The sequence below is a fragment of the Grammomys surdaster genome, unplaced genomic scaffold, assembly GCF_004785775.1.
Source record: "Grammomys surdaster isolate TR1022 unplaced genomic scaffold, NIH_TR_1.0 210, whole genome shotgun sequence".
In the NCBI taxonomy this organism is placed as follows: Eukaryota; Metazoa; Chordata; class Mammalia; order Rodentia; family Muridae; genus Grammomys; species Grammomys surdaster.
In genome coordinates this window covers 2,622,820-2,649,056 of record NW_021604655.1, presented here as the reverse complement: position 1 = coordinate 2,649,056, position 26,237 = coordinate 2,622,820, and the positions used below count along the sequence as shown (strand labels likewise).

At 48.6% G+C, this 26,237-nt stretch overlaps 1 protein-coding gene across 1 annotated transcript in view; it reads right to left on the bottom strand.

Moving 5' to 3' along the window:
- The window catches only part of Ltbp2 (latent transforming growth factor beta binding protein 2), a 93,879-nt gene that overhangs the window by 58,746 nt on the left and 8,896 nt on the right, over positions 1-26,237 (bottom strand). Inside the window, exon 3 of the mRNA XM_028771890.1 lies at positions 13,226-13,469. Coding sequence (XP_028627723.1) covers positions 13,226-13,469 — 244 coding nt within the window. The remainder of the gene's footprint in view (positions 1-13,225; positions 13,470-26,237) is intronic.

Sequence of the window (26,237 nt, the reverse complement as noted above, 5' to 3'; positions counted from 1 at the left end):
GTGGCTGCAGACAGTCACTCTCAAGCTGTTGCTGGTAAGGAGCTGAACTGATAGAATTCAGTGACCTGGTGCTGCTGCCTCTCCGTGCAGGAAAGCTTTGAGCCTGATGGCCCACCTCTGAGACTGGTCTGCAGATAAACCTGCTTTGGGGTGCTGTTGCTCTCTGGTCCCTAGTGGGGGCTTGTGCTTCTCCTTAGGTGCAAAGGTGGTGACCAATCACTTAAACCTGTGACTTCCTGGGTCCTATATTTGGCCAATAGGAACTACCTGAGCAGTCAGTCTCACTACTATGACTACAAGGCTGATGTCCCCAATGGGAGGTGACGTCCCTGCTCTCTCAAGATTGGACAGTTTTGAACATTCCATTCTCAGTCAATTCAAAGCTTGATTTCCTGAGGACCCGTCCTTGGGTGACCGCTTTTACCGTTCCACTCTGCCTCCCTCTCTTTCTGGAATGCTTCTTCACCTGTCAAGGACCTGTCTGTCTCAAAACACATGTTCATATCCAAAATGATGCAAATATAAGTCTCTTCAGAGCAGCCCTGTTTTGAATTAGCAAAATATTCTGTTCAGAACAGAGTCAACGGAGCAGCCTCCAGTAGAGACGTGGTTAAACAAAGGAGAGATGGTCATGGGATGGAGTCAGATGTCCCCACGGCTCTTTCATGTCAGGAGGGAACACTCTCCAAGACATATTGAACTGTGGAAACACAACAGCCCAAATCCAGCCTCCTGGCTGTTTTGTATAAGCTGTGACCTAACAATGGTCTTTACATTTTTAAATGGCTGGAAAAATAGTTAAAAGGCTGTTTCTTGACATGAGAAAATGATATAAAATTCAAATGTAACTTTCCGTAAATAAAGCCTCCTGGAACAAAGCCACTCACTGGCTATGGCTGGTTTTGCTCTTCAGCGGCCCAGTGAGTAGTTGCAGAAGCCGTATGTCACAGGAAGCTGAAAATATTTACCATGTGGCCTTTTATGGAAGAAGTTTGCTGACTCCTGGTATAAAGGGCATGTAAAGTTATAAAAATACCGAAAATATAGATCACACTGTGCATGATCATAAAGCAGCCTTAGAAAGAGCCCCTGGGAAATTAATAATGCTGGCTGCTTCTGTGGGAGGGTCAGTGAGTAGGAAGTGGAAACTCAGGTCACCTGGTAAAAAGATTTAATGAACACTTTACTCGGCGCAGGGCTCTGGACCAGTAATACACACGATATGAATCCTCTCATGTAGGCCTCTCTATAGCCTGGTCCCCAATTTATACACACGATCCCCATTTTATAATTGAAAACAAGCCAGAACATATGGAGGGTTTAATGCCCCGCAGAAGATTGCAGAACTCTTGATACACAGAGGCCAGGTTACTAAACCAGGCTCGCTTCCACCTAAATCCCCTCTCCTTGGCTAATCATTTCCATTTTACAGATGAGGACACTGAGGCTTCAAGAGATGAAGAACAGGTTTGGATCCATATTCTGGGGGCCTCCTACAACTTCCTTTGTGCATTCAGGAAGCATAAAGCATTATGCAGGAAGCAGTATGGGGCTGGAGAGACGGCTCAGTAGTCAGAAACTCATGCTGCTCTGCCAGAGGACTAGAGCTCTGTCCTAATAACCGTACCAGGCAGCTCAGAACCACATGTAACCCCAGCTCTGGGGAATGCCACACACTCTTCTGGCCTCCTTGGGCACCCGCATACATGTGCATATACACACACAGTCACACACACACAGTCACACACACACACAGTCACACGCACACACAGTCACACACACACACATCAATTTTTTTTTTTTAAAGAAGCGGTTATGCATGCCCGTCACTGGTTGAGTGCTGGGTCCCAAGGATGGCCGACACTGTCTCTCCCTGTCAGATCCACAGAAGCAAGCACCCAGCAAAGGTAAGGAGTCCTAGGAGAAGCCAACATTAGTATGGAGGCACTCATAGGAGGAGAGAGGGGAGGGCTGGAGGATAGACGGCTTTGGCTGTGGAGTGACCAAGGGTGGGACCAAGAAGAAGGTATGGGTTCCAGAGATACTTCAGAAGTGGAGATGTAGAGAATTCCCAGCAAAGGCTTGAACAAAGCAGTGTCTGGGATGGGAGGGTCCAGGAACCCAGATTTCTTTTGTCGTTCTGTCTTTTGAAGCAAAGACCCACGTATCTCAGAGGAGCATGTATCACAGGCTGGTCTCGAGCGTCTCGTGCTGCTGAGGATGAACCTCTCGTGTAGGCCTCTCTATGCTGATTCTCCAGTCTCTAGGTCTCAGATGCTGGGATCACAGACCAGGAGTCCAGATTACAACCCAAAAGAAGTGGGAAGAGGGCTTCATTTATAGCATGATGTGGGTTTAGCGTCTTAAGCTGAATTCCAGGGCACCTGAATGGCCCGATTCAGGCCAATCAGTGCAGTAGCCACAGTGGAAGGGCACCCTGAGGGTGCGGGGAGAGCTGATCTCACTAGGGGAGAGGATGTAGCCCTGCTGAGCTCAGGCACAACCCTGCTAACACCTCCTGACTTACAAGGAAAATCTGCTAATGAACAGCATGGCCTCAGCTTTAAGTGGCATTCCATAAATCCCCCAGCCATTCGGCGCCTGCTACTACTTGTCTGCTAGAGCACGGCTGAACAAATGAACGAGCAATAAAGTAATATTAGTGGAAAAATGTGGCAACAGATTGTCACACTTCACTCAACGGTTCGTTCTTTCCATGGGCATGCACGTGCGCGCGTGCGCGCGCGAGCGTGAGTGAGTGTGTGTGTGTGCGTGTGCGTGCGCACATGTGCGCGTGCGGGTTTGAATTTTTTTTTTCACAGACACATAAACGATTGTCATAGTTTCTACTAATAAAACTGTTTCCAGCTAATTCCAGCCATGAGATTAACTTATACTAACGGCTCATGGTATTCCTTGAGACTTCCACACACTCTGACACCTAAACATGTCGACAAACGCAAGATGGAGGAGAGAGAAAAAGAAAGACAGCATGGCAGGGAACGTGGCCTAGTGTTGTTTTAACAAAGCAGACTACCTTGTAGATCCCAAGCAGACTACCTTGTAGATCAAGCGCTTAGCATGCTGATCACCTTTGCTCTCTTCTGCTGCCTGGAAACCAGACTTATTCCTGGAGTGCCTCAGGGCAGAGGCGGGAGGTAAAGGTAATCCAAGTTACTGTGCAATGCCCAGGAAATGCCCTTCCCTTTCTATGCAGCATGCCCAAGTGACATTCTTTTGAGGAAATTGACATTCCACTCCCCCTCCAAAGCCCCTCCAAGAGCTTTCTTCTTTCTTCTGGGCTTAGCAGGACCTCCCAGAGTGGAGCCAGGGACACAGAGTCTCCAGAAGAGAAGGAGTTGAGTCTTACCCTCTGTGTCATACACAGACTTAACACGTTACTGGGCACCCAGTTGTTGCCCTTAACGATTGATTACATTGAACTTCCAACTTCTTCATGGTTCCTCCAGCTCTCTTTCCACCAGAGCCATCTGCCCACCCCTGGAAGGGCCCCATTTTTTCAGCCAGGGTTAGTATCATCTGGAAGACTTGGCAGGTCATAAGAAACCTAGGTTTCATGAATTCATACCTCACTGTGGCCAAGGTGTGTCTATGATGCCCTTGGAAGGTGCACAAGCCTGTCAGGCAATGGGAGGCACACCTTGCCTACTGAGAGTTTACAACCCAGCAGGAGACGTAGTAAATCTGTTGCCACAACAGAAGTTGCCCTATTACCTTCCGGAGGCTGTAGCATGGTACCAGGACTTGGTGACCAGAATGCAGGCTGGAATTTTGTCCTGTTCACTCCATGACTAGAACTTTTGGTGTAGCAAATGACGCAAACACCTCCACATAGCAGCCAAGCGACATGGTCCTGCATGTGAACCTTTCAGAAGAACCAGAGAGAGGAAAAGCTGATTGTCACCAGGCCTAGGAAAGTCACGGCCAGGTAGGTTGTCCAACCCAAAAGTCCCAGGCCTCCTAAGCTGGCCTGGTCCTGCGGCTGGAGCCGGCTTTCCAGAGTTGTGGAATGTGAGCTGGAATAAGAAGTGGGAGGGGCAGAAAAGAGTGAACACACAGGGACAAATACAGAACGCACTCATGGTGATGCTCAATGGGGAACACTGGGATAAGGGGAAACAGGAGGAGTCATGCAAATAGCTAGCTAGAGGCCTGTCCCTCTATCAGGGAAAGAGAAAAAAAAAAGCCCTCGGGGAGCCATCGGCCTCTTTGTGGTCCCCACCAGGCTGTGCTTACTATATTTCATATGCTAATTTATTTCATCGCTACTAAAGTTAGGACATAGATCTTTGATCCAGTTTACAGATCTAGCATAAGAAGCTTGGTGACTTGTCTAAGGTCACACAGCCAATGAGGAACAGAGACAGGTAAACTCTGACATGTAATGCTGTATGAACCCTTGGGTCTGAGCTGTAGAAACCCTTGTCTGGGTCACCTTCTTGTAGAACTCAGCAAAAACCCGAGAAGCCTTGAAGAGGTGTTGTGTTATGTACCCAAGCCCAGGAACTAATAAGGCTAGAGAGTGTCTTGTAGGAAGACAGCCATGAGAAACTTTCCTTGGCTGCAGCTGCCCACACTGCCCAGGAATGTTCCCTCCCTGGCTTCTTTCCTCTGACGTCTCCTCCAGATTGCAGGGAGCTCTTGGAAGGTGGGCCTGAGTCCAAGCCATTCAGCACTCAGTGTTACTTCAAAGCAAAGAAAAAGTGGAGGAGAGACAGAAGGATGAAGGGAAGGACAGAAGGCAAGCAGGCAAGCAGGCTATGTCCAAACAAGATCCTTGTCAGCTTCTGCTCAAAGCTCATCCCCCCCACCCACTTTTTTAAAGCATCCTCTCCTCCAAGTGGCCTGAAAAATCCACCCAGGACTCACAGAATGCATGGCAGAGGGGTGACTACAGTTGGTTCACACTAGGGCTTACTTAGTTGGAGCTATCTATTGGGAGATGGAACTGTGGGAACAACTTTCTCAAGATGAGTTGTTACAGGGCAGATAAGTGGCAATCAAGGATCAGAGGCATAGACAGACATGTTGATGGAGACCTGGTCAAGGCCTGGGCTTCCTTCAGCTACTAGAACAGGAGATTTGCTCACAGTGAAAGATCAGTGTTCTCCAATCCCAGCACAGGAAGCCAGATGAGCTGAGATTGTCTGAGAGCATCTCTTCCTCAAGCTATCTGCTGTCCCAGGCTGGGTGGCTGAGGTGAGGTGGCACTCTCTAAGAGCCACAATTATCCCTACAGAATCCATCTTGATCAAATGCAGTAGTTCTACTACAATGCAGTGTGGATTTCCACAGTTTCATGGTCAGCTGCAACTAAAAGGTTGGACTCTAGTCTGAAAATATTAAGTGGGAAATTCCAGAAACAATGTGTACATTTCCAAGATATGTGATCAACCTCTTACCACCTGTTCTGTACTTGCCAGAGTGTGAGATGTCCTTCTATCCAGTGTCTATATCCTACAGATGCTAGCTTCCAGTAAGCCATTTAGTAGCTCTTTTGGTTGTCAGGTTACACAAGATGATTTTACCACAGTGTTTAAATGATGTTTCATTTTCTTAATCCCAGCCATGGTGGGTAAGAGTGTGTGCTGGCAATTCATGGGTGACAAAGAGAAGCCATAAAGACAGGGAGATGTCTCGGTCTGTAAAATGCTTGTCATCCGAGTGTAAGCCCCAGAACCCATGTAAAAAAGCCAGGTAAGGAAGGTGACGTGCACCTGTAAGCCCAATACTGAGGACGCAGAGAACGGAAGATCCCTGGAGGCTTGCTGGCCAGCCAGCCAGATCAAATGGGTGAGCTCTGTGTCCTAGTGAGAGACTCTGTCTCAAAAACCAAGGAGGATAGTCCCTGAGAGGTCACAGCCAAGGCTGTCCACACGTACCGGCACACATATGTACACCAGATGCTCCCTCCTACACATACATATACAAAAATATAAAAAAGAGGGACCTTAGATACTGAGTGAAAGCTGAACATTGTTGATTTAATGAGAAAAAATAAAATAAATAAATAAAATCTTTGCTGAAGTTGCTAAGATCTACAAAGCATCTATCCTTGAGACTACACAGAGAAGAATAATATTAGTATTCTTTTTGCTGTCACATCTCAGACAGCAAAAAGCATAGCCGTCTTTCCCCAAGGAAGAGGCCCTGGAAGGGTGCAGCCTCTCTGGCGACACAGAGGACCCCACTTCGCCATCGGATTCCTTCAAGTTGCTGTGATGTAACCCGGGGCACATGGGTGGACAAGTGAGGCTGTGGTCAGAGCGGAGGCGCCAGCAGGAAAGTGCTGTGTGGGCAATCGGCCGGGAGCTCCAGAGGTTTTGATTTATAATCTTTGTTTTGCAAGGCTCGGGGATTTTTTCCCCTTCAAGAAGCACTCAACTTCCTTGAATTTTAGACTTTTCACAAATATTTTCTTAGGAGAAAATGAGAAGAAGAAAAGCTCCACCAAATGCCTGTGACAGCTATTCACTTCCACCATGAATCACAAACACAAAACCACAGCTCGGGGGCGGCTCATCAGCTCACCGGGGAACAACGCATTTTCACAGTTCATCACTGGGGATCATTTAGCAATGTCATCTGCAGGCAGACAGATGGACCCATACACAGACATGCCTCTGGGTCCGGAAGGTAGGCATCTTACAATAGGATTTGCATATCACCCCTGCGCCCTGATTCATTTCTAGGAAATTATCCTGCTCAGTTTAGGTCTCTCGCTTAGGCACTCCCTTAAGGTGGAATTCACAAGTGTGTGTGTGTGTGTGTGTGTGTGTGTGTGTGTGTGTCTGTGTGTGTGTGTCTCTGTGTGTGTGTCTGTGTGTGTGTCTGTGTCTGTCTGTGCCTGTCTGTCTTTGACTGTCTGTGTGTCTGTGTCAGTCTGTATGTCTGTTTGTGTCTGTCTGTGTGTCGGTGTCTTTCTGTGTCTGTGTATCTGTGTCTGTCTGTGTGTCTGTGTGTGTCTGTCTGTCTTTGACTTTGTTTCTGTCTGTGTCTGTGTGTCTGTCTGTGTCTATGTGTCTGTGTCTGTCTGTGTGTGTGTGTCTGTGTCTGAGTGTCTGTCTGTGTTTATGTGTCTGTGTCTTTCTGTGTCTGTGTATCTGTGTCTGTCTGTGTGTCTGTGTCTGTGTGTCTGTCTGTCTTTGACTTTGTGTCTGTGTCTGTCTGTCTGTCTGTATCTGTGTGTCTGTCTGTCTGTGTGTGTCTGTCTGTGTGTCTGTGTGTGTCTGTCTGTGTGTCTGTGTCTGTCTGTCTGTGTCTGTGTCTGTCTGTGTCTGTGTCTGTCTGTGTGTCTGTGTGTCTGTCTGTGTCTGTCTGTGTCTATGTGTATCTGTCTGTCTGTCTATTATTGTTTATATGCAACTGATGCACTGTGGCTGTGTCAGCTGGGAAACAGTACTGATCCCACCCATGAGTGCCACCCATAGAAACAAGTGTGCATTTTAGAACTGAGTATAGGTGTCTTATCCTAACACCACTGGACTCTGATCCCACCCATGAGTGCCCACCCATAGAAACAAGTGTGCATTTTAGAACTGAGTATGGGTGTCTTATCCTAACACCACTGGACTCTGCTGAAGCAAGTTTTCACCTGGGAAGCGCTCCTTGGCTTTTCTGGCAGTGCCCAGTTGAACAAACTGATGGCAGATTTACAGATTGAGTAACTGGAAAAACTACTGGGCCCATAAATCAGAAACTTCCTCCACAGGCCTGACAGGAGGTGAAATCTGATATAGCTGTGAGAGTTGTGAGTCTGGGAAACCCCCACCAAGCAGTCTCCTGAGGCACCAACTCCCTGCCGCTCTCCACCCAGGTCACCGTACATCCCTAGGGCTTTGGCCTTCTTTCCTTCCCTCTTGCCTCCTTGCTCTTTAACCTCTTCTTTCCAAATGAAAATCCTGGAGGTCTTCAGTCCACCAAGTGCAAGTGTGTTTTTTGTTAATGAGGGTTACCCTCAGTTTTCTCACTGTAGACTGACGGCCAGCTTGCTCACAGGACACAGGACACTCTGTGAGGTGGAGGCTTATCTACTTGCCTGGGTGACCCCAGAGATCCCTTTCAGATCGAACAAGGCCCTGGAGGCTTCACCCTGGATGTTACCCAATGGGGAATTCCAGGAAGAGATCACAGAGCAGGAGGCCCCAAGTGTGGAGGTCCCCTCTTCTCACAGCCTCACTGAGAGGCACTGTAGGCTAGCCCCTGGGGGCAGCCTGGTCCTGCAGCTATGCTACTGTGTGGATCCTAGCAACTCCCTCTTGTCCCTTAAAAGGAGCCAGACATCATAGTTGTTACTGAGTTCCACCGCTCTCATTTTCCCCTCTCCTGCCCACACCTTGTAAACAGAGTTTTTATTAAACTGTCCCCACAGAGCTCCCTCCGCTTTCCCGCTGGAACTCAGATCCAAACAAGAAACACTCCTCGCTGTGGAGTGCTGCACCCGGAACCCTGTGGCTCAGCACTTTCTCCTGGGTCTGTCATCTTTCAACCCATAGCCCTGTGCGGTCAAGCATTAGTGGAAGCCGTACATTATTACACTGAGCCTCTGGGAAGTGGATAAAAAATGCCTACCACATCCCACAGCTGGTGATCAGAATCCTATGAAACTGTGCTCTGTCAGACTTATGAAGCTCCCTCACAACCCTGGGCCTTCTTGTGCCCGGGACTAGGTTAGATGGAACCCATAAAGCACCTAGCTTCCTAATTAAGACTCCAACAGAGAGTAGCTTAAAACAACAGCCATTCTACATTCAAAAGACCCACAGTTTCGATCCTGCTTTGCCACAACCCTAAGGTTCAACCCTTATCCTAATGCCACATCGGAGACATAATGCCAACCTCCAGACATCGTAACCACCACACCACAGTTAAACTGCAATAGCATCACCCTAACCAGAGCCCTGGTCCTTCCAGCCTTACCCTGAACATCCACAATAGGCAGAAATGTAGACTCTCTAGTAAGGTGCGAGGAACTCTGGGGACCCTCCTTACCCTTTGCTCCTGGGAGTTACCTTCCTTGTCCCCATCTATACTCCAAAGGCATAATTAACCAAAAGACATGTGTGCAACATCCACAGCCTAGCTATCATTAAGCTGCAGACCTTCATGCTGGGGTCGCAAGGAGGATCAACTAGCACTGCAGGACCGTATCTGAAACATGGTTGGTATGCAGAAAGCCTGGGTGGTACTGCTGGCTGTGCTGCTGGTAGTGGCCCATTATTGCTGAGCTGCAGGTTGTGGGTAGGTAGGAAGCCAATCACTCAACTGTTTATAAAGGGCTGGGGCTGGGGCTAGCCCAGGAAGAGTCCTTGTTGTTTGTATCTGAACTGTCTCCCTACATCCTGTGGGTTAGAGGCTTGATCCCCAGGGTGGTGCTATTTGGAGTTGGTAGTAATTTTAGGAAAGGACGGGCTGGAAGGTTGGGGGAGGCTAGTGGGAGGTGAGGAGGGAGCTAGTGGGATGTCCTACAGTCACTGGTAGGAGGGGCTATAGCCTCAAAGGGGATTTGGGACCATGGTATCTTCCTCTTCGTCTTTTGCTTCTTAGCCATGACGTGAGCATCTCACTCCTCCACAGGTTCTCTCTGGCTTGGCAATCAGAGGTCTGAAGCAACGGGTCTGCTCAATCTTGGACTTGAACTTTCAAAACTATGAATCCAACATAAACCATTTCTTCTTATAAGTTAATCACCTCAGGTATTTTATTATAGTGATGGAGAACTTGATATAGTTCTGTTCTAAAGCCAATGCTGGGGGCCCGATAATCTGCAGCCCTTTGAGGTCTTTAGAAAAGAGAAATACCCAGATCCCATCAGAGATTCGGCGATCTCTTTGGACCAGATATCCTCATTTGGACTCACAGGTCGGGGAACTGAAGAGGGGATTATGGGAAGTAAAACCTGACTGGCTGCTCACTGATAGAGCAGTAGGATTCTAGAGGACCCCTGGCCCCTGCTCTCCTGAGTGAGTTGAGGCTTGCCTCAGCAACCCAGACATGTCCGCTTTGTGCCAAGCATAGCAGAAGGAGGCCATTCACTGGCTCTCCCACACAGGAGAAGGAAGACACACTGGCCTCTACTTTCCTCAAAACTTCTCCCTGAACCCCTAGCTCCAGGCTCAAACCTGGATTGCATGCCCTGGGCTACATCTGGTTTTCACTGTCATTCTGCCTGATCTGGAACTCACTATATGGACCAAGCCAGCCTCTGCCTCCCAAGTCCTGAGATTAAAAATGTGCACCAACTGACAAGCTCAGTCTTTTTCTAATTTATACAAATGCATCCCAAGGCCAGCCCTGCCCTGCCCAGAGCCTAGACTCTGAAAGTCTCAGATATCTTTGTTAGCCGGGTATATGCTAACTCTACAAAGACCCAGAAATCCTTACCCCTTTTTGGGAAGTCTCTCTGGAGAAAACTATCTTGAAGCAGCATGCTTTGTATGCTTTGAAATGGGAGACAGAGCCCTCCCTTCTCACCTCTCCTGGGAAGAAGCCAAATCTAGAATCACACATCAGATGCATTAGGCTGCAGGCTGTACAACTCGGCCTGGTCACTCTGAGCATCTCTGCTGGCCAGAGATACGCTAGGGTAGTAGGGAGGGGAAGGGGAGGGGCCAAAGGGCTCCCTATAAACCTTAGGTGGCCTTTCTACAGTTCCACAACTTCCCCCAGCAAACAGCCAGAAAGGGGACATAGGAAGTAAAGGAAGTTCTCAGCTGAGATTTGAGAGAGAGAGGCTCTTCAGAGCAGTAATTGGTTATACCTGGGAAACCAAAACATTTCCACTGATTTGGCCTCTCCTGTGTGGGTGCAATGATCCTATTGTAAATACTGTACCCCAAAGCTAGCTAAAGCTACCCCTAGTGGATCTGTTAGTTGCACCCCTTTGGGCTGCTGAATCTGAGCCCTTATTTTGTTCCAAAACAAATCTATATGAGTCTCATCCCCCCCCCACACACACACACCACACACTTTTCTGTTCTCTACCTAAGTCCTCCTGGCAAAAAGAACCTGTCCACTGATGGCTAACATACTAACCACTAGAATCAGATACCATACCACACCAAAGTACCCTACTTAGCTGATCTCATTTCATCCTTCTGGTAATCCCATCAGATGGAGGCTACTGGCTCAGAGAGATTAGGATGTGTGCTAATGTCACACAGATGCTGAGTGTAAACTCAGAACAAGAGCCAAAGATTTGTAGATCCAAAACCCAGGCGCTAAGCGGAGGTTCTGAACTGTGGTCCACAGACCAGCAGCCTGAGTTAATATCACCTGCGACCACAGAAGAGATGCTCCCTCCAGACTGGGGGTCGAAGGCTGTGCATTGACAAGTTTCCAGAAGTCAGCTTTAAGGTTAGATCCTTGTCTAAAGCAGTTCCCCATAGCCCACGTGTCTCCTGTAACCAGCCTTGACTCCCGAAGACCTTGTTCAGTTGCTCTGCAGGCCTTCTGGCCAGTCTAGGTGCAGAAGCCTGAACCCAGTGCTTGAGAGGTTCTCCAGGCCTTTCATCCAGCAATATCAAGGCAGGCTGGTCCCCAGGAACATCCTGACTGCTGCACACCCTCCCCCAACTTCCTCTGATACCCACATCCTAGCTTCTGCCTGGTGCTCTTCTGAAAGAGCTTTGCCCATTACAATTCCTGCAGTGCTTTCTCCCCAGACATCTCCCCTCCTTCCCTGTCCTAGAATGTCCTCTCTGTCATGTCACTGCTTTGTCTGTCTGGTCAGACATGGCCTGTCCAAACCGCTATCAGGACAGAGGCCAGAAGCTGCTTGGGAAACCTGGCCAGGCTCACAGGAAATGTTTAGCACTACCAGGCATGAGGGATTTGGCTTCTCAAAGCAAAACACAGCTGGGTGGACAGCGGCCGACAGTGGGGTGCTTATTCTCTCCCAGATTTCATGCATGAAGGCCTCAGGGCAGAACATGATGGGACTGGCCTAGACACTCCAGTACATTAAGGACATCACAGTAACCTCTAGCCTGAGAGCCTATGAGAGTCAGGAGATGGCCTCACTATGGACCAAAGACTTCACCCAGGATCTTGGCCTCTGATAGCTCCTGTACCACCAACAATATCCCTAGGATATAAAACATTCACAACTCGAGACTCACCTTGCAGTTATTCACAGATTGATGGAGCGCCTATAGTGTGTCAGGCATGGTGTTAGATGTTAGGGACAATGTGTTCATGCCCTTACTCTCAGCGTGTTCCTGATTCAAGGAACGGCCTATCTGGTGGAAGATTGAAAAGCTCTACAGAGGGAAACAAGGTCGGTTGCAACATTTCAGAAAGAACTCCCTAAGTGGATGCAAATGGAAAGACCAACCTAAAAAGCTCAGAGCAAACAGCCCCCTAGAAAGGAACCAGTTTACCAAGTTCAGATTTCCCATCCTAAGCTAGAAAAAAGTCTATCCAGATTTAGGTGCCTGTGTGTGTGTGCGTCTGGGGGAAGCAGGGCAGGGGTTGATGCCTGCCCCTTACCTCTCTCATTTTATACTATTCACTTTTTCCACAGGTACCTCCTCCTCCCTCCAGGAAGAGAAACTTGGTGGTGAGTGGACAGAATGAGGTTTTCTCTCTCTCTCTCTCTCTCTCTCTCTCTCTCTCTCTCTCTCTCTCTCTCTCTGTCTCATCCATGTGTGCATGTGTGTGTGTCTCTGTGTGTGTCTCTGTGTGTGTCTGTGTGTATGTCTATATGTCTGTGTGTGTGTGTGTATGTCTATATGTCTCTCTGTGTGTCTATGTGTGTGTCTGTGTGTGTATCTATATGTCTCTCTGTGAGTCTGTGTGTGTGTGTCTCTGTGTCTGTGTGTGTGTCTGTGTGTGTGTCTGTGTGTATGTCTATATGTCTCTCTGTGTGTCTGTGTGTGTGTCTGTGTGTATATCTATATGTCTCTCTGTGTCTCTGTGTGTGTGTGTGTATGTCTATATGTCTGTGTGTGTGTGTGTGTGTGTGTGTCTATGTGTGTGAAGGACCATACCAATGCCATGGAGAACACTGGGGAGGAAGGAGAGTGAGAGGAGTTGGGGGAGCTGTGACAGGGATAAGGGTAATGGGGGTAGGGGGGGGTGGTATAGAGAACTGGTACTTCCAGTGCTGCAATCCTCACAGACCCATGACACAGGTGTTAGCTTTGGTCCTTACTGATAAGCGACTGTCCCACAGCACCCTCCCCACCCCCAGGAGGAGACTTACCTAGATTGAGGTGGTGGTGCCAGTGGCTGTATTCTGGTCACTAGACTTCCTCTGGCCTCACTGCTCCTGTGAGGGCCGGGTGCTCCCTCCACTGAGCGTCTGGGCACAGGCCTGGCATTCTGAGGGTCAAATTCCTCTTCAGGGATGACCTCCTCACAGTGTGCCCCGCGGAAACCAGAACGACAGACGCAGAGCTGGGGCCTGCTGCAGGAGCCCCGGTTCTGACAGGGAGGCTGGCACACAGCTGAGGGAAAAGAGAGAGAGAGAGAGCAATGATCGTAGGGTCAAGTCCTGTGAGGCCATGAGTCACCCACCAACTACACCCTAGGGGTTTCTGCCCCAAGGAGAGGACCTTGCCCACCCCCTCATGGACATGGGAAGCCTAGCCTCAGGAGGCTTCTACGGCCATTTCTCTCCCTGCTACCCACAGGTCTCCAGGATGATACACTTTCAGTTTTGAACAAGAGTTGTGCTGTGGGCCCTTACCACGTCACCAGAAGGGCACACCAGAAGGGGAAGAACCACCTGGTGTAGTATTTAAGCTCAGATACCTACTCCTATTGTGAAATAGAAACACCAATTATAGACATTTTATTTCATGTCCTCTGGTAGCTTCAGAACTTCAAAATAAAGATTATTACTGAGTAGATTATCAATAAACATTGAGTGAGTCAGTGAGTGAATGAATGAATGAATGAATGATGCCTTTATGGGAAAGGTTCAACATTAGCCTACGAACCAGTAGTTTGAGTCACTTATGAGCTAAACAGCTTAGATCTATTCTCTGGTGAATCACAAGGGTGGGCTGAGGAGACTGGGAAAACCTAAGGGCCTTTCAAGATAGCATACCATATCAGTTTATATCCTCTGATAGCCCCTATTCCAAATCCTCGGCTCAGCAAGGTAGAATTCTGGCTCGGGCATTGGGATGACTCTGTTCAGCAAGTCCTAATCCATCTTAGAAACAGAGTGGAGGCAGAAACTGGCTTTCATCCTCTAAGTGAGTTCTCAGTCTATGGGTCTCAACCTCTTCGGAGGTTGAACAACCCTTTCAGAGAGGTTGCCTAAGACCATTGGAAAATTTAACGGTTTTCATTATGATTCATAACTATCAAATTTACAGTTATGAAGTAGCAACAAAATAGTGTTATGGTTGTGGTCGGGACAACATGAGGAACTGTATCAAAGGGCACAGCATTAGGAAGAGTGAGACCCACTGCAGTAAGCCTTCACCACGAACAGCCACCGGTCCTCTTGGACCTGGTTTCTCTCTTTACTGGTCTTTACTACTTTACCAAATCCAGAGACACGCCCAGTAATCTGCAGCCACCCGGAATCCCCACAGAGACCTGGATGCAAAGCCAGGCCTCTTCCTCCCTGGACCTCTGTGGAGAACAGGGTTGACGGAAGAGAGACATGGTACTCCAGGCCATTCAGATGAAGTAGTCCAACACTTCACTGAAGAGGGAGGAATAGTCCAGAGCGAGTGGACTAGAAAGATCTGAGTGGACTTCCAGGGGCAAGCACTGACTCCTGGAGCCTAGAAGGAAGGAAGCATACTGAGGGAAAGACCCGTGGGTCGATGGCAGCCATAGACTGGTGCGGGTAAAGAAAGTAAGCAACGTCACTCAGGGTTATGGTGAAGACAGCTTGCTGCCCAGTCATTCTAAGTGATTTTGAAACCATCAGATAGCCCTACTCAGACCCCATGCCTGAGGGGAAGGGGTTCGTGGGAAATCTCTCAGAGAAAAGTTCCACATTCTAACCACCGGCCAGTTTAGATGGAACTCTGTGATGGTTAATCTTGGTTGTCAGCTTGACTGGATCTCCACTGTTGCCAGCTAGGTAAGTCCCCTCCGGGGCTTAGAAGGAGATAAGCTCCTGGGCACATTCAGAAGGCATTTTCTTGGTTGAGTTATTTGAAATGGGAAGACTCTCCAAGTGGGCGGATCTTCCTTCCGGTGGCAGCTGGATATAAGGAGGTCAGGAGGAAAGCTTGGGGTTTTGCCTGCTTGCCCTTCTATTGTCCTGCCATGCTTGCAGGGTTCATCTACCCGGCTTGTGCCTTCAGTTCCTGAACTCTGCAGCTGCTTCAGTTGACATCAGAACCCAGCGTGTACTGAAGACCGCTGAGGCACCCAGTCCCACAGATTGAGCAGCTTCTGGGCTGTCATTATCACCAGTGTGTTGGCCACCCGGACAGTATCATGCAAGTTAATTTAATATATCCTTTCAATATATCTTCATTCTGTTCCTCGAGAGCAGTGGTTCTCAGCCTTCCAAATCTGGGAACCTTTAACACAGTTAGTTCCTCGTGTTGCGGTGACTCCCGACCATAACATTATTTTGTTTCTACTTCGTAACTGTAATTTGCTACTGTTACGAATCATAATGTAAGTATCTGATATGCAGGATAGCTAATATGCAAATCCCCCAAAGGAGTCTCAACCCACAGGCTAATAACTGCTACTCCAACAAGCTCTGGCTAATGCACTCTCCAAAACTCTAGTACATGCCATTTCAGACTTAGGAACCCTCAGTGTCCTTAGAAGACAAGCACTAACTAGCAACTAAAGATCTTCCAACTCTGACCTCGCTGACGACACTCTAAGTCAGCCCACGCTGACTGAACTTCCTTCCTGGATTCCTATCCTGGCCGCTTGCCTCCCCTGCCCTGGTGACCCATCTTTCTGTTCCTCTTTGAACAGACCACTGACTGAGCTCCTCCAGCGGATGGGTTTTCGTGTTGTGCCTCTCCGTCCCCGAGTGTACAGTCAGTCGCCCCTCAGGAGTGCAATCACTTTATCTCCTAGCTTACAAAGCACAATCGTTATCTTTCTTCAGCTACCCTCCAGTGGGTGCTGATATAGCACGATCTCATTTAATCCTCATAAATCTCATTTAATACAGTCCTTTGTAGCAGGTATGCTTATCATTCCTATTTTACCCACAATGCCTCTGAATGTCAGGAAGATTAAAAGACTTGCCTAAGGTCACCTAGCTAGATAATGGAGCTAGTACTCAAATCTTCACCTAAACAACCCATCCTTATGCTTCCCCACCAACTCCCAGCATGACTTGCGTGGCTCTTTTTCCTACCACCTCTGAGTCCAGTCTTGGAGCTGATGATAAGACAAAAGGATCTGTTGGCTTCAAACTATGCACCAAAGAGGATGTTGGAAACCCAGTCCTGGGAATACAGTACATCCAAGGTTGGCCCAGGTTAGCCCAGGTTGGCCCAGGTTGGCCCTGGTGGGTAATGGAGGTTCCAGTTCTGTTTGCTCTTCTAAAGTCACATGGTAAAATTCAAATTATAAGGGAAGATGTGTGCCAGCCAGCTCACGCACCTACTTTGATAAGTATTCGTAGAGCATTCACAAGGTCTGAGATGTGATAGAACATGTCTCTTGTACACTTATGCAGAAAGGACACACAGAACAAGTGTGGTGTTGGCCAGAGCCTATTACTCAGGCTGGATAGAGTGATAGTTAGGGAAAGTTTCCTGAAGTAAGCGGTGCTGACCAGTCGTTCAAAGGATGAGATGATTGGAAATCCTCCAGTCATCGGGTATTCAGGAACCAGGCTACCCCATCAGTGGGTAGTAAGCAGAGTGTCTTAGTCTGAGTTTCATTGCTGTGAAGAGGCATCGTGACAAAGTAACTCTTAGAAAGGCAAACATTTAAACAGTTTCACAAGTTCAGACCATTATCATCATGGCAGGAAGCATGACAGCACGCAGGCAGACATGGTGCTGGAGGAGCTGAGTGTTCCACATCTTGATACACAAGCAGCAAGAAAGAAACTCTTCTACGGTCAGCCAGGAGGAGGCGCTCTTCCTCACTGGGTGGAGCCTGAGTGCCAGGAGACCTCAAAGTCTGCCTACACAGTGATGCACTTCCTCCAACAAGATCAAACCTCCCTCAATAAGGCCATACCTCCTAACAGTACCACTCCCTATGGCCAAGCATTCAAATAAACAAGTCTATGGGGGTCAGACCTATTCAAACCACCACAGGGATTAACAGTGAAACAACTAAACGATTCTGAACAGGAGCTAAGGTGAAGGTATCTTGGTGCCTCAATGCCCCTTCCTGTCAGGTCCGTGAGCCCCATGTAAGAAAATCATTCCAGAGAATTGTAAGCCAAACCTTTCCCAAGCACAAACTGCCACCACAGATTTTGGCCAATGCCTAGCCGTCATCCAACTGCCCAAATATAACTAGCTACCACATGAGCACCTGCCCAGGCCCCCATCACCACATCTCAGCCACAGACACTCTCTGCTAGGCCAGCTCAGCAGGCAAACACCGAGGAAGGCAGATACACCCTGGGTGCATCTTGAGCCTGGTTATCGTTTAGGAATGGAGAAGTCGTGTGGACCCACCCCTCCCATCCAGCAGAGACCCAAAGCCTGGTATGCATGAGAGGAGGGTCTTGCAGCTCAACCTCTGACCTCTGCCTCAAAGGTGGCTTTTGATGTAAGACGGTTTAGCTTCTACACTCCCCTGCTCTTCTGAGTCCCAAGGATGACCCATCTTTGTTGTAAACAATAACGTCTTTCACTCTCTGGCAATCTGAGACGCCCAGCCCTGCGAGCTAAGCCCTTGTGCCTCTTTCCACCACTCAGTTCTGGTTCTGCCTTCTTCGTCCAGGCTGTCTTGACAACACAGGATAGACAGCTAAGTGAGAGCAGGCTACAGAGGGAGCCCCACCTGGTGGGGGTCCTAACGCTGCTAGAAGGGCTTTTCTCAACCAGGAGTTCCATTCTCGTGGAGGTGTTTGATTGGTCCAATGAACAGCTCATGGGGAATGGGCAATCAGGAGGGAAACTGGATACATCATTTTCTCTGTCCGTTATATCATCACAAATAAAAGTCATAAGACTTCCAGAGCAGCCAGCTGTGTTGATAGATAAACACCTTCCTGGGAAGGTGACCTTTCCCACTTGGCTGAGGCAGACCTTCCGTGTAGGGAGGGTCTGAGCTTTGGACTAGCTCTCATCAGCCTGTCTTGTATGGTTTCCATAAGTCCCGGCATGTAATATACTGTAGTGTCTGGTTTGTTCTGAGCCAATCACATATATTATGAGGCTGGACCATGAACTCGTCTTTCCTACAAAGGCACCTCTAAATGATCCCCTAAATGATTTCAGTTGCCTATGTAAGAAAAGGAAAGTTCTGACAGCTTTTACTCTGTGTGTGCGTGTGTGTGTGTGCACACACGTACATGCACACGCACATACACGCATGCGTGCTTGCGCTAAATGTTCTTTTAAACTTTCTTTGGGCATGTATGCGTGTGTTCACATGTGGGTGGGTGCACATGTGTGTACTGGTATGTGCATGTGCAGGCAGAGGTTGGCAATGGGTGTCTTCCTTGATCACATTCCACCTTAGAATGAAGCAGAGTTTCTTATCACTAAAACCTAGAGTGAGCTGGCTAGGTTAACTGGCCAGCGTGTTCCAGACAGCCCACGTGTCTGACTTGTGGGATTGGATGCTGGCTGTCAGAACGATCCTGCATGGATGCTGGTGCTGGGGACTAAGCTCTGGTCCTCATGTTACACAGCTTGCACTTTCTCCTCAAGTCATTGCCCCAGCCCCTAAAATGGTGTCGTTAATTAAAGATGGCAACATATGGCAGTTCTTTTTTTAATTCCCCTAATTCCCTCTGTTTGGAAAAAATGAAAATCTGGTCATTTTCCGCCGGCTCTTTCTTTCTATTTTTATTTCTGTTTAGTGTGTATGTATACAGTATGGTGGGGTTCAAGTATGGAGGTCAAAGGACAACTTTGCAGAGTTGGTTCTCTTCTATCTTTACCTGGTTCTCGGGATCAAACTCAGGTCATCAGGCTTGTGTGGCAAGTGCCTTTACAGCTGAGCCACCTTGCAGGCCTTTTTGATATTGCACCAAGGCATGAAATCTAGTGTCACCGAGAGAGCTGGGAACGACAACTGTGTTTAAAGGAAATGAGCAGGAAATAAATGTGCACAGATTTCAAACTGTATCCAAAGCAAAAGCCAACTCAGAATCCCTGGCTGGTAGCAGGGGCTTTTTACAAGCAGCAAAAAGCAAAATGCTATCTAAGGACCTAAGGAGAAACAGCTCCAGGCCGGGCTGTGACAGCTGAAGAGAAAAACCCCAACCTAGGTGGACTTTTTGTTGTTGTTATTATTGTTTTGCTTTGTTTTTATTTTCCAGACAGGGTTTCAATGTTTAGCCCTGGCTGTCCTGGTATCCTGGTACTCACTCTTTTTTGTTTGTTTGTTTGTTTGTTTGTTTGTTTTTCGAGACAGGGTTTCTCTGTGTAGCCCTGGTTGTCCTGGAACTCACTCTGTAGACCAGGCTAGCCTCGAACTCTCGAACTCAGAAATCTGCCTGCCTCTGCCTCCCAAGTGCTGGGATTAAAGGCGTGCGCCACCACCGCCCGGCCCAGGTACTCACTCTTTAGACTAGGCTGGCCTCAAACTCAGAGATCCTCCTGCCTTTGCCTCCCAAATACTGGGATTAAAAGTGTGTGCCACCACTGTCTAATTGTGGACTTTTCTACCCACCTCTAACATCCAAGTTTGCTTGTTGTGGAGAGATGACAATTTGCATTGGAGAAACTGGCCCCGTGTGAGCTCTAAGACTCTAGTGGTTCTTTGGTTAATTACTGGTGGAGGGTCAGTTACCAGCACAGTACTGCCTCTGCCCTCTGGAGGTTGATTCACTAGTTGGAGGGCAGCACTTGTGTAGTCAGAGGCTGTGCCTTCTCCCACCATTCATAATTTGGACTCTTCTGGAACCTGGCCTTTTCCACCCTCCCCTGGCCCTCTCCACTCAACAGTATGTACGTAGTTCAGCTCTCTACAGCGTTAGCAGGATGCCAGAAAGAGGGTAAGAAGCAAAACCTCCTGAAAGTACTTTGAAAGCAGGAAATGGACGGAAACACTGCTCCTGGACGCCCTCACCTTTTTGGCTGCACCCCTAGAACCTCCATTCTGCTCCAACAGTTGGGCAAAGATGTACTCTGACTTTCCACACAAAACACCTACTTTTGGAAGGAGATTAAACTCGGAATGGGCAGGCCTGGGGGAAGGTTCTAGAAACAGCTCTCACAGTATAAACAGATGCTACCCCTCCTCAGGTTCCCAGTAATCAGCTACTTGTTAGTAGAAATGTCAGGAAGTTGAGGGTCAAACAGTTAAAATTTAAGCCAGCTCGGCCACCTCTGACCGTGAGACCTTGGGTACTTCTCGGCTTTTCACTCCACCCTTAGTCTTGCTCAGCAAACAGACTGCTGGTTTCCTCTCTACACACACATCCTGCCAGAGGACACCTTCTGCTCTCTCGAAAACCGCCTGTTCACCGTAATTCGGTACCCTAGCCTCGAGCTGTATGCGGTTATTTAAGTGCAAATGGGTTGGATTGAGATGTAATAAAATTTAAAACTCAGCTCCTCATTCTCATCAGCCAAATTTCAAGTGTTTACTAGTCACATGTGGCTTGTGGTGACCGTACTGGATGGCAAAATTTAGAACATTTCCTTCATACTGAACAGTCCAGTAGACAGCACACAAAGCTTAAAAACAGCAAATGGGGAGGGGCAAGACGGCTTTCGAACTCCGTAGCCACACCCCGTTCCCATTAGCCAGGCTTAGGCTAACGTGCAGAACCATGTACGACAGTAGAGAGCCCCCTCTTCACACCCGCAGATCCCCAGATAACAGTTCTCTTCATTGTTTCTTTCTTCTGCATCCCAAAGCATCTTCCTTTTCTCTCTACAACCTGTGAGGTGAGGCATCGGCTTTAAGGTAAAGCTCTACCCCAGCCAAGCTCTCAGCCTTTCCTGTACTCAGCACCATCAGAGCCGAGCCCGTGATGAGCCTCTTCCTGGAAAGCTGCAGCAAGACAGTTCAATGATCGACAGGTAGCATCTGCTCTGTCCCCTGTGCTACCTGAAGACTTTACAGATCTGATCGTTCAGCCATTCACAGCATTGCCCCGGACCCTCCCTGAGCACCTCACCTTTAGAATGTGTTGATGGGGTTAGGGGCAACACCTTGGGTCTAAAGGCAGAAACCCTAAAAATCTCTGACTCACACAACTCTCAGAACCTTCTACGACTCACTCTTTTCACCTAAGCCCCATGAGAAGGACATTATCTGTCAGAACCTTGGGCCTGAGCCCCCAGGCTATAGAGAAGTCAGGGCCACAGGCTCCAGAGCCTTGTCCCTGCTCACCACAGCTGGGCTAGGCCACTGCTCTCTGAACTGCTGCAAACAGCACTGGGACTCAGAGGCCCGCCAAGCACTAGGCTCCAAAATAGCAGTTGTATTCACATAAAAGCCTCTAATGAGAGAAAGATGCCATTTTTGGCCCCTTGCATACACTCTGCAGACGCTGTCTGGCAGGCCAAGTGGGCCTCTACCGTTTGGCGGCCGGAGGGGAGGAAGGGAAGGTGTGAGTCAGACTTTGGCCCCAGCCTTTAGGCCTGGACCGCCCTGTTAATTGCTTTAACAAATGCTGAGATGCTGGGCCACTTGGAGGCTGAGGGCCAGGGACTGGGGTAGAAAGCTGCCCTAGTTCCCATCAGCCACAGCAGGGACACAGAAGGAGACTTTGGGGTATATTCATCCCCCAACCTTGACGTGGTTGAGAGAAGCCAGGGCTTTGGAGATTTCAGTCTCAGCAGAGCCTCTAGGGAAGAGAGATGAATAACAACCAAAACAAGCGCCATCAGAGCCGAGCCTGTGATGAGCCTCTTCCTGGAAAGCTGCAGCAAGACAGTTCAATGACTGACAGGTAGCCATCTGCTCTGGGTACCTGCAGCCCATGGCAGTGCATGGACTTCCCATCACTGAATCCTGACCATGTGGATGCAGGAGTCATTACCGCTGACCCACTGTGTCCTTATCTAGAACAGGGTTGTGCATCTAATACTTACCGCCTGCATAGAATGGTAAAGAAGATAGGCTGTGTCCGTTCCTTCATGAAACTTCCAAATTAATCACAAGGGTATGAGGAAACACATAGAGGAAGGAACAGAAGAACAGAAATCAGGATGTGAAGATGTGGAGATAGCAGTTAAGGGACCAAGATCCGGAAAAAACAAGACTGATGAGTGACAGCTGTAAGCAGAGTGGTTGGAGGTCGCTCTTCTGAGAAGGACAGGCACAAGAGGCAGTGAGAGGAGGCGGAGCCGGAGAGAGTGACATTTGCTACAGACAAGAGGAAGCACATACCCAGCAGCCAGGCAAATAATGTGAATCAGGGTAAGTGTTAAGAGCCCAGGCTAGAAGGGACCTCACTGCAGAAGGTAAGCTGATACACTCACGGTTTAGAGAAACACCCAGTAGACATCTACAGACATCCACGGTAGATGGCCGCAGGGAGGCAATCACAACAGATGTCGGGTAGACAGAAGAGAAGACTTAAGAGCCTGGAGGTCAAGGGGGAAGACTGTCTGGGGGTGTCTGTAAACATGGGTTAGTGTCAGTGTTTACAAGACAGTGCCTACATCCTGCTTTCTCTCTATCACCTCTTCTTCTTACTAGTATGGGTACTACTACCATCCCTGGCATATGGGAAAACTGAGGTTTACATTGGTCATAAACTTGTCTAACGTTACCATGCTATTAAGTGGTTGGAACAAGGGTTTTACATAGGGGAATCCTGGGTATAAAGTTGGAGTCTTCCTACTTGTGAGCCTTCTACAGGTATGACATAGGTGGACACAGGCAGACACCATGAGGGAAGCCAAGTGGAGCCCAGAAAAAGAGAAACAGGTTCCCTTGTAGGACTGAGATAAGAACCAGAAGGAATATTGTTCCAGTGCCGACCACACAATGCAGAGGCTCTGGACCAGGAAGTCAGGAGCAAATGCTCGCCCAGGGCTTCGTCACTAATCCCCTGAGTAACAGGGAGGGCTTCTGGAAGGGATAATAGGAGTTGGACAACAGAAAGGGATTTTTCAGTTCCCTGCCTTTAGAAATCAAAGTAAAAAACCAAGACTCTTTACAAAGAGTCTATAGAACGCAGAAGACCGTGAATGAAATGTTTAACCTAAATTACTTCAAATGTTCCTTATGACTCTGGAAGGAAGCAATTATTGTTAGTCACAGTGCACAGAAGAGGACCTGAGACACAGAGAGCTTCAACAGCTTGTCCATAGCCACACAACTACCAAGAGAGTCTCCAGCACAGGCTCTGGGTGACTACACTCCAAAAAAAAAAAAAAATGTAATGCCTAACCATGCTCCGGGCTGTCTGAACTGTGGCCTGGCCCTTGGTTGTTGGAGACTGGATTCATACACAGACTGCTGAATCCCCCCCACCCCTTGACTTGGACAACTATCCAAGGTCGTCTGCAAAGTGGGTTAAAAAAAATCAAATCTAGCCCCAAGGATCATGATATTAAAATCAGTAATATAGATCTGGAGATTTGGCTCAGTTACGAGCACTGACTGTTTTTCCAGAGGACCCGGATTCGATTCCCAGCCCCTACACAGCAGCTCACAACTATCTGTAACTCCAGTTCCAGGAGATTTGACGCTCTCACACAGACATACACGCAGGCAAAACACCAGTGCACATGAAATAAAAATAAATAAAATCATTTTATAAAAGATTTTTAAAAATCAGTAATATAAAGGGCTTATGATAGCACCTGGTATACTTCGAGAGTTATAGGTTATATTCTCATTATTACCAAAGACAAGCTTATATAAGCTGTCATACACTGCGTGGCTGAGACCTAGCTAAAAAGGGAGCTAGTTACTCGCCCAAAGATGCAAAACTGGGGTTCAAACACCCATCTCCTTAGATCTGTGCCAGAATCTTACTCTTAACCTTGAACCTTACTGCAAGAATTGGGATTTAAAGATGGGCCCTTCCTCAGCCATTGCAGGGGATTGTTTCTGTTCTCCACAGAGTGGACTCAGACTCTGTGTCTTCAGGTCAAGATAAGATAGGAAGGCTAAGGGAGGGCCTGCAGCCCCTTCCCCAGCTGTACAGAGACAGGGGCGAGCAGGTGTGAGAAGACAGAATGATCTCCCCAGATCAGCGGCTATAAACACATCCTATTGCCCTCCCCCCTCAGCATCTGCCTCCACAAATACATAAACACATGAATCATGCAGAAGAGCTGGCAAGGCCACAGAAAAAAGGCAGATACCAAGACCAAGGGAGGAAACCATGGCCCAATTCCAGACCCCACCAAGGTAGAGGGAGGAACTGGGGATACAGCAGTGTGGCAGCCAGAGACACAGCGGCTCCCCAGGTTCCAGTGACTTTGGGAGGAGGGAGCAGGTTAGCCAGGAAGGTGAAGTGTGTTAAGGCTTAGAATTGCTTCCGTGAGAGAAGAGAAGGGCTAGGGTTCCGGGGCAACAGAGCCAGGACCAGCATTTCCACACATGGGCAATGTATTGAGTCCTCTTATATGGGGAGCCAGAAGATGAACTAAGTCTCCATGTGGTTTGGGGGCCAAGACTGAAATGGGAGTGTGCCATGTACTCTGTATCTGTTCTCATCTCCCACCTGCCTGGAAGGCACCCCATCTGTATGGAATTGCTAGGACAATTCCTGAACATTCTCTGGCATGGCCTCTCCCCCACACCTCCCATCCCTGAGGGCAGCTGTGTAGTGGGGAGAAGGCAGTGAAGAGCCACTGGGGAAGCAGAGAGCCAGCTGTCAGGGTATGGAGCCAAAAGCATCACATTCTACACAGCCCTGGGCCCCGTTATCCAGGCCAACACCCCAGTGCTCACGTGGTTCTCGTTAGGCTCATTAGCCGCCAAATAGCAACAAGCAAACAGCACAGGGACCAACTAATCACCAGACCACTCTTCCGTGGGCAACCCACTTCAAGCAGGGAAGGCTGGTTCTCCAAAGAGCTGCCACCCTACAGCCTGGTCTGAGGGTAAGGAGACAGGTTTTAGGGAGTGATGTGGCATAATCAGGCTGGACAGAGAAACAATGGGGGTGTGGCTACCTGCACATCCCTCAGCAGCACCCGCTGACATGAGGATGCGTGCCTGCTCCGTCAGAGACAATCTGCCCTCACCCGATCTCAAGTTTCCAGTGCTGAAACTACAGCTTGGCGAAGAAGCATACGGCCAAATCACAAGTGAGTTAGGAGTAGCCTGCAGGCCTGGAGGGCTGAGTGAGTGTGGCCAGGCCTAGATCCCCTCAGGCTTCTGGGTTTCAAGCCTACCCCCTGTGAGGCTTCACAGTCCCAGCTAACCTCTACCAGCCAAAGGCTCCCTGCAAAGGCTGAACTCCCTGGAGCATACCAATCTTCTTCCCAACCTCAAACTACAAACATCCCCAGAGTCCTCAGGGTGCTGTGTCTCCAAGTGTGGTTCTTGGCCTTGCAACATCAGCAGCCCCAGAAAACTCGTGGGAGCCATAGCCCCAGCCTTGATTCAGATCTACTTATCAAATCTACAGTAGCATTCCCTGAAGATTTGTGGGGACATCCATCCCTGAGTCCCTTCTGGTAGTGAACTCTTCTTTGGGATGTTCAGCCACAGTTACAGCCATCTGTGTTGCTTTAAAAAAAAAATGGCAGCATCATGGCTTAACCCATAGTCTCTGCCTTGCATAAAGCGACGGGGTCTCCTACTTCTCTGCCCAAGGGAGTAGCTTGAAGATGATTTGGTCTCAGACTGTCCTCTAAGGAGGTGAGGGACCCTGAGCAAGCCACCACCTTTCCAAAGGTCATTTTATCATCTTTGAAAATATGAATGAAGGCTGGGGGCGTGGTTCCACTATACAGCATCTGTCTAACATAGCCCAGCCCATTAATAATAATGACAACAATAATAATTAGTAGGAGAAGGAGGAGAAGAAGAAGGAGAAAAGGAGAAGGGGAAGGGGAAGGGGAAGAGGAAGAGGAAGGAGAAGGAGAAGGAGAAGGAGAAGAAGAAGGAGGAGGAGGAGGAGGAGGAGAAGGAGGAGAAGGAGGAGAAGGAGGAGAAGAAGGAGAAGAAGGAGAAGAAGGAGAAGAAGGAGAAGAAGGAGAAGAAGG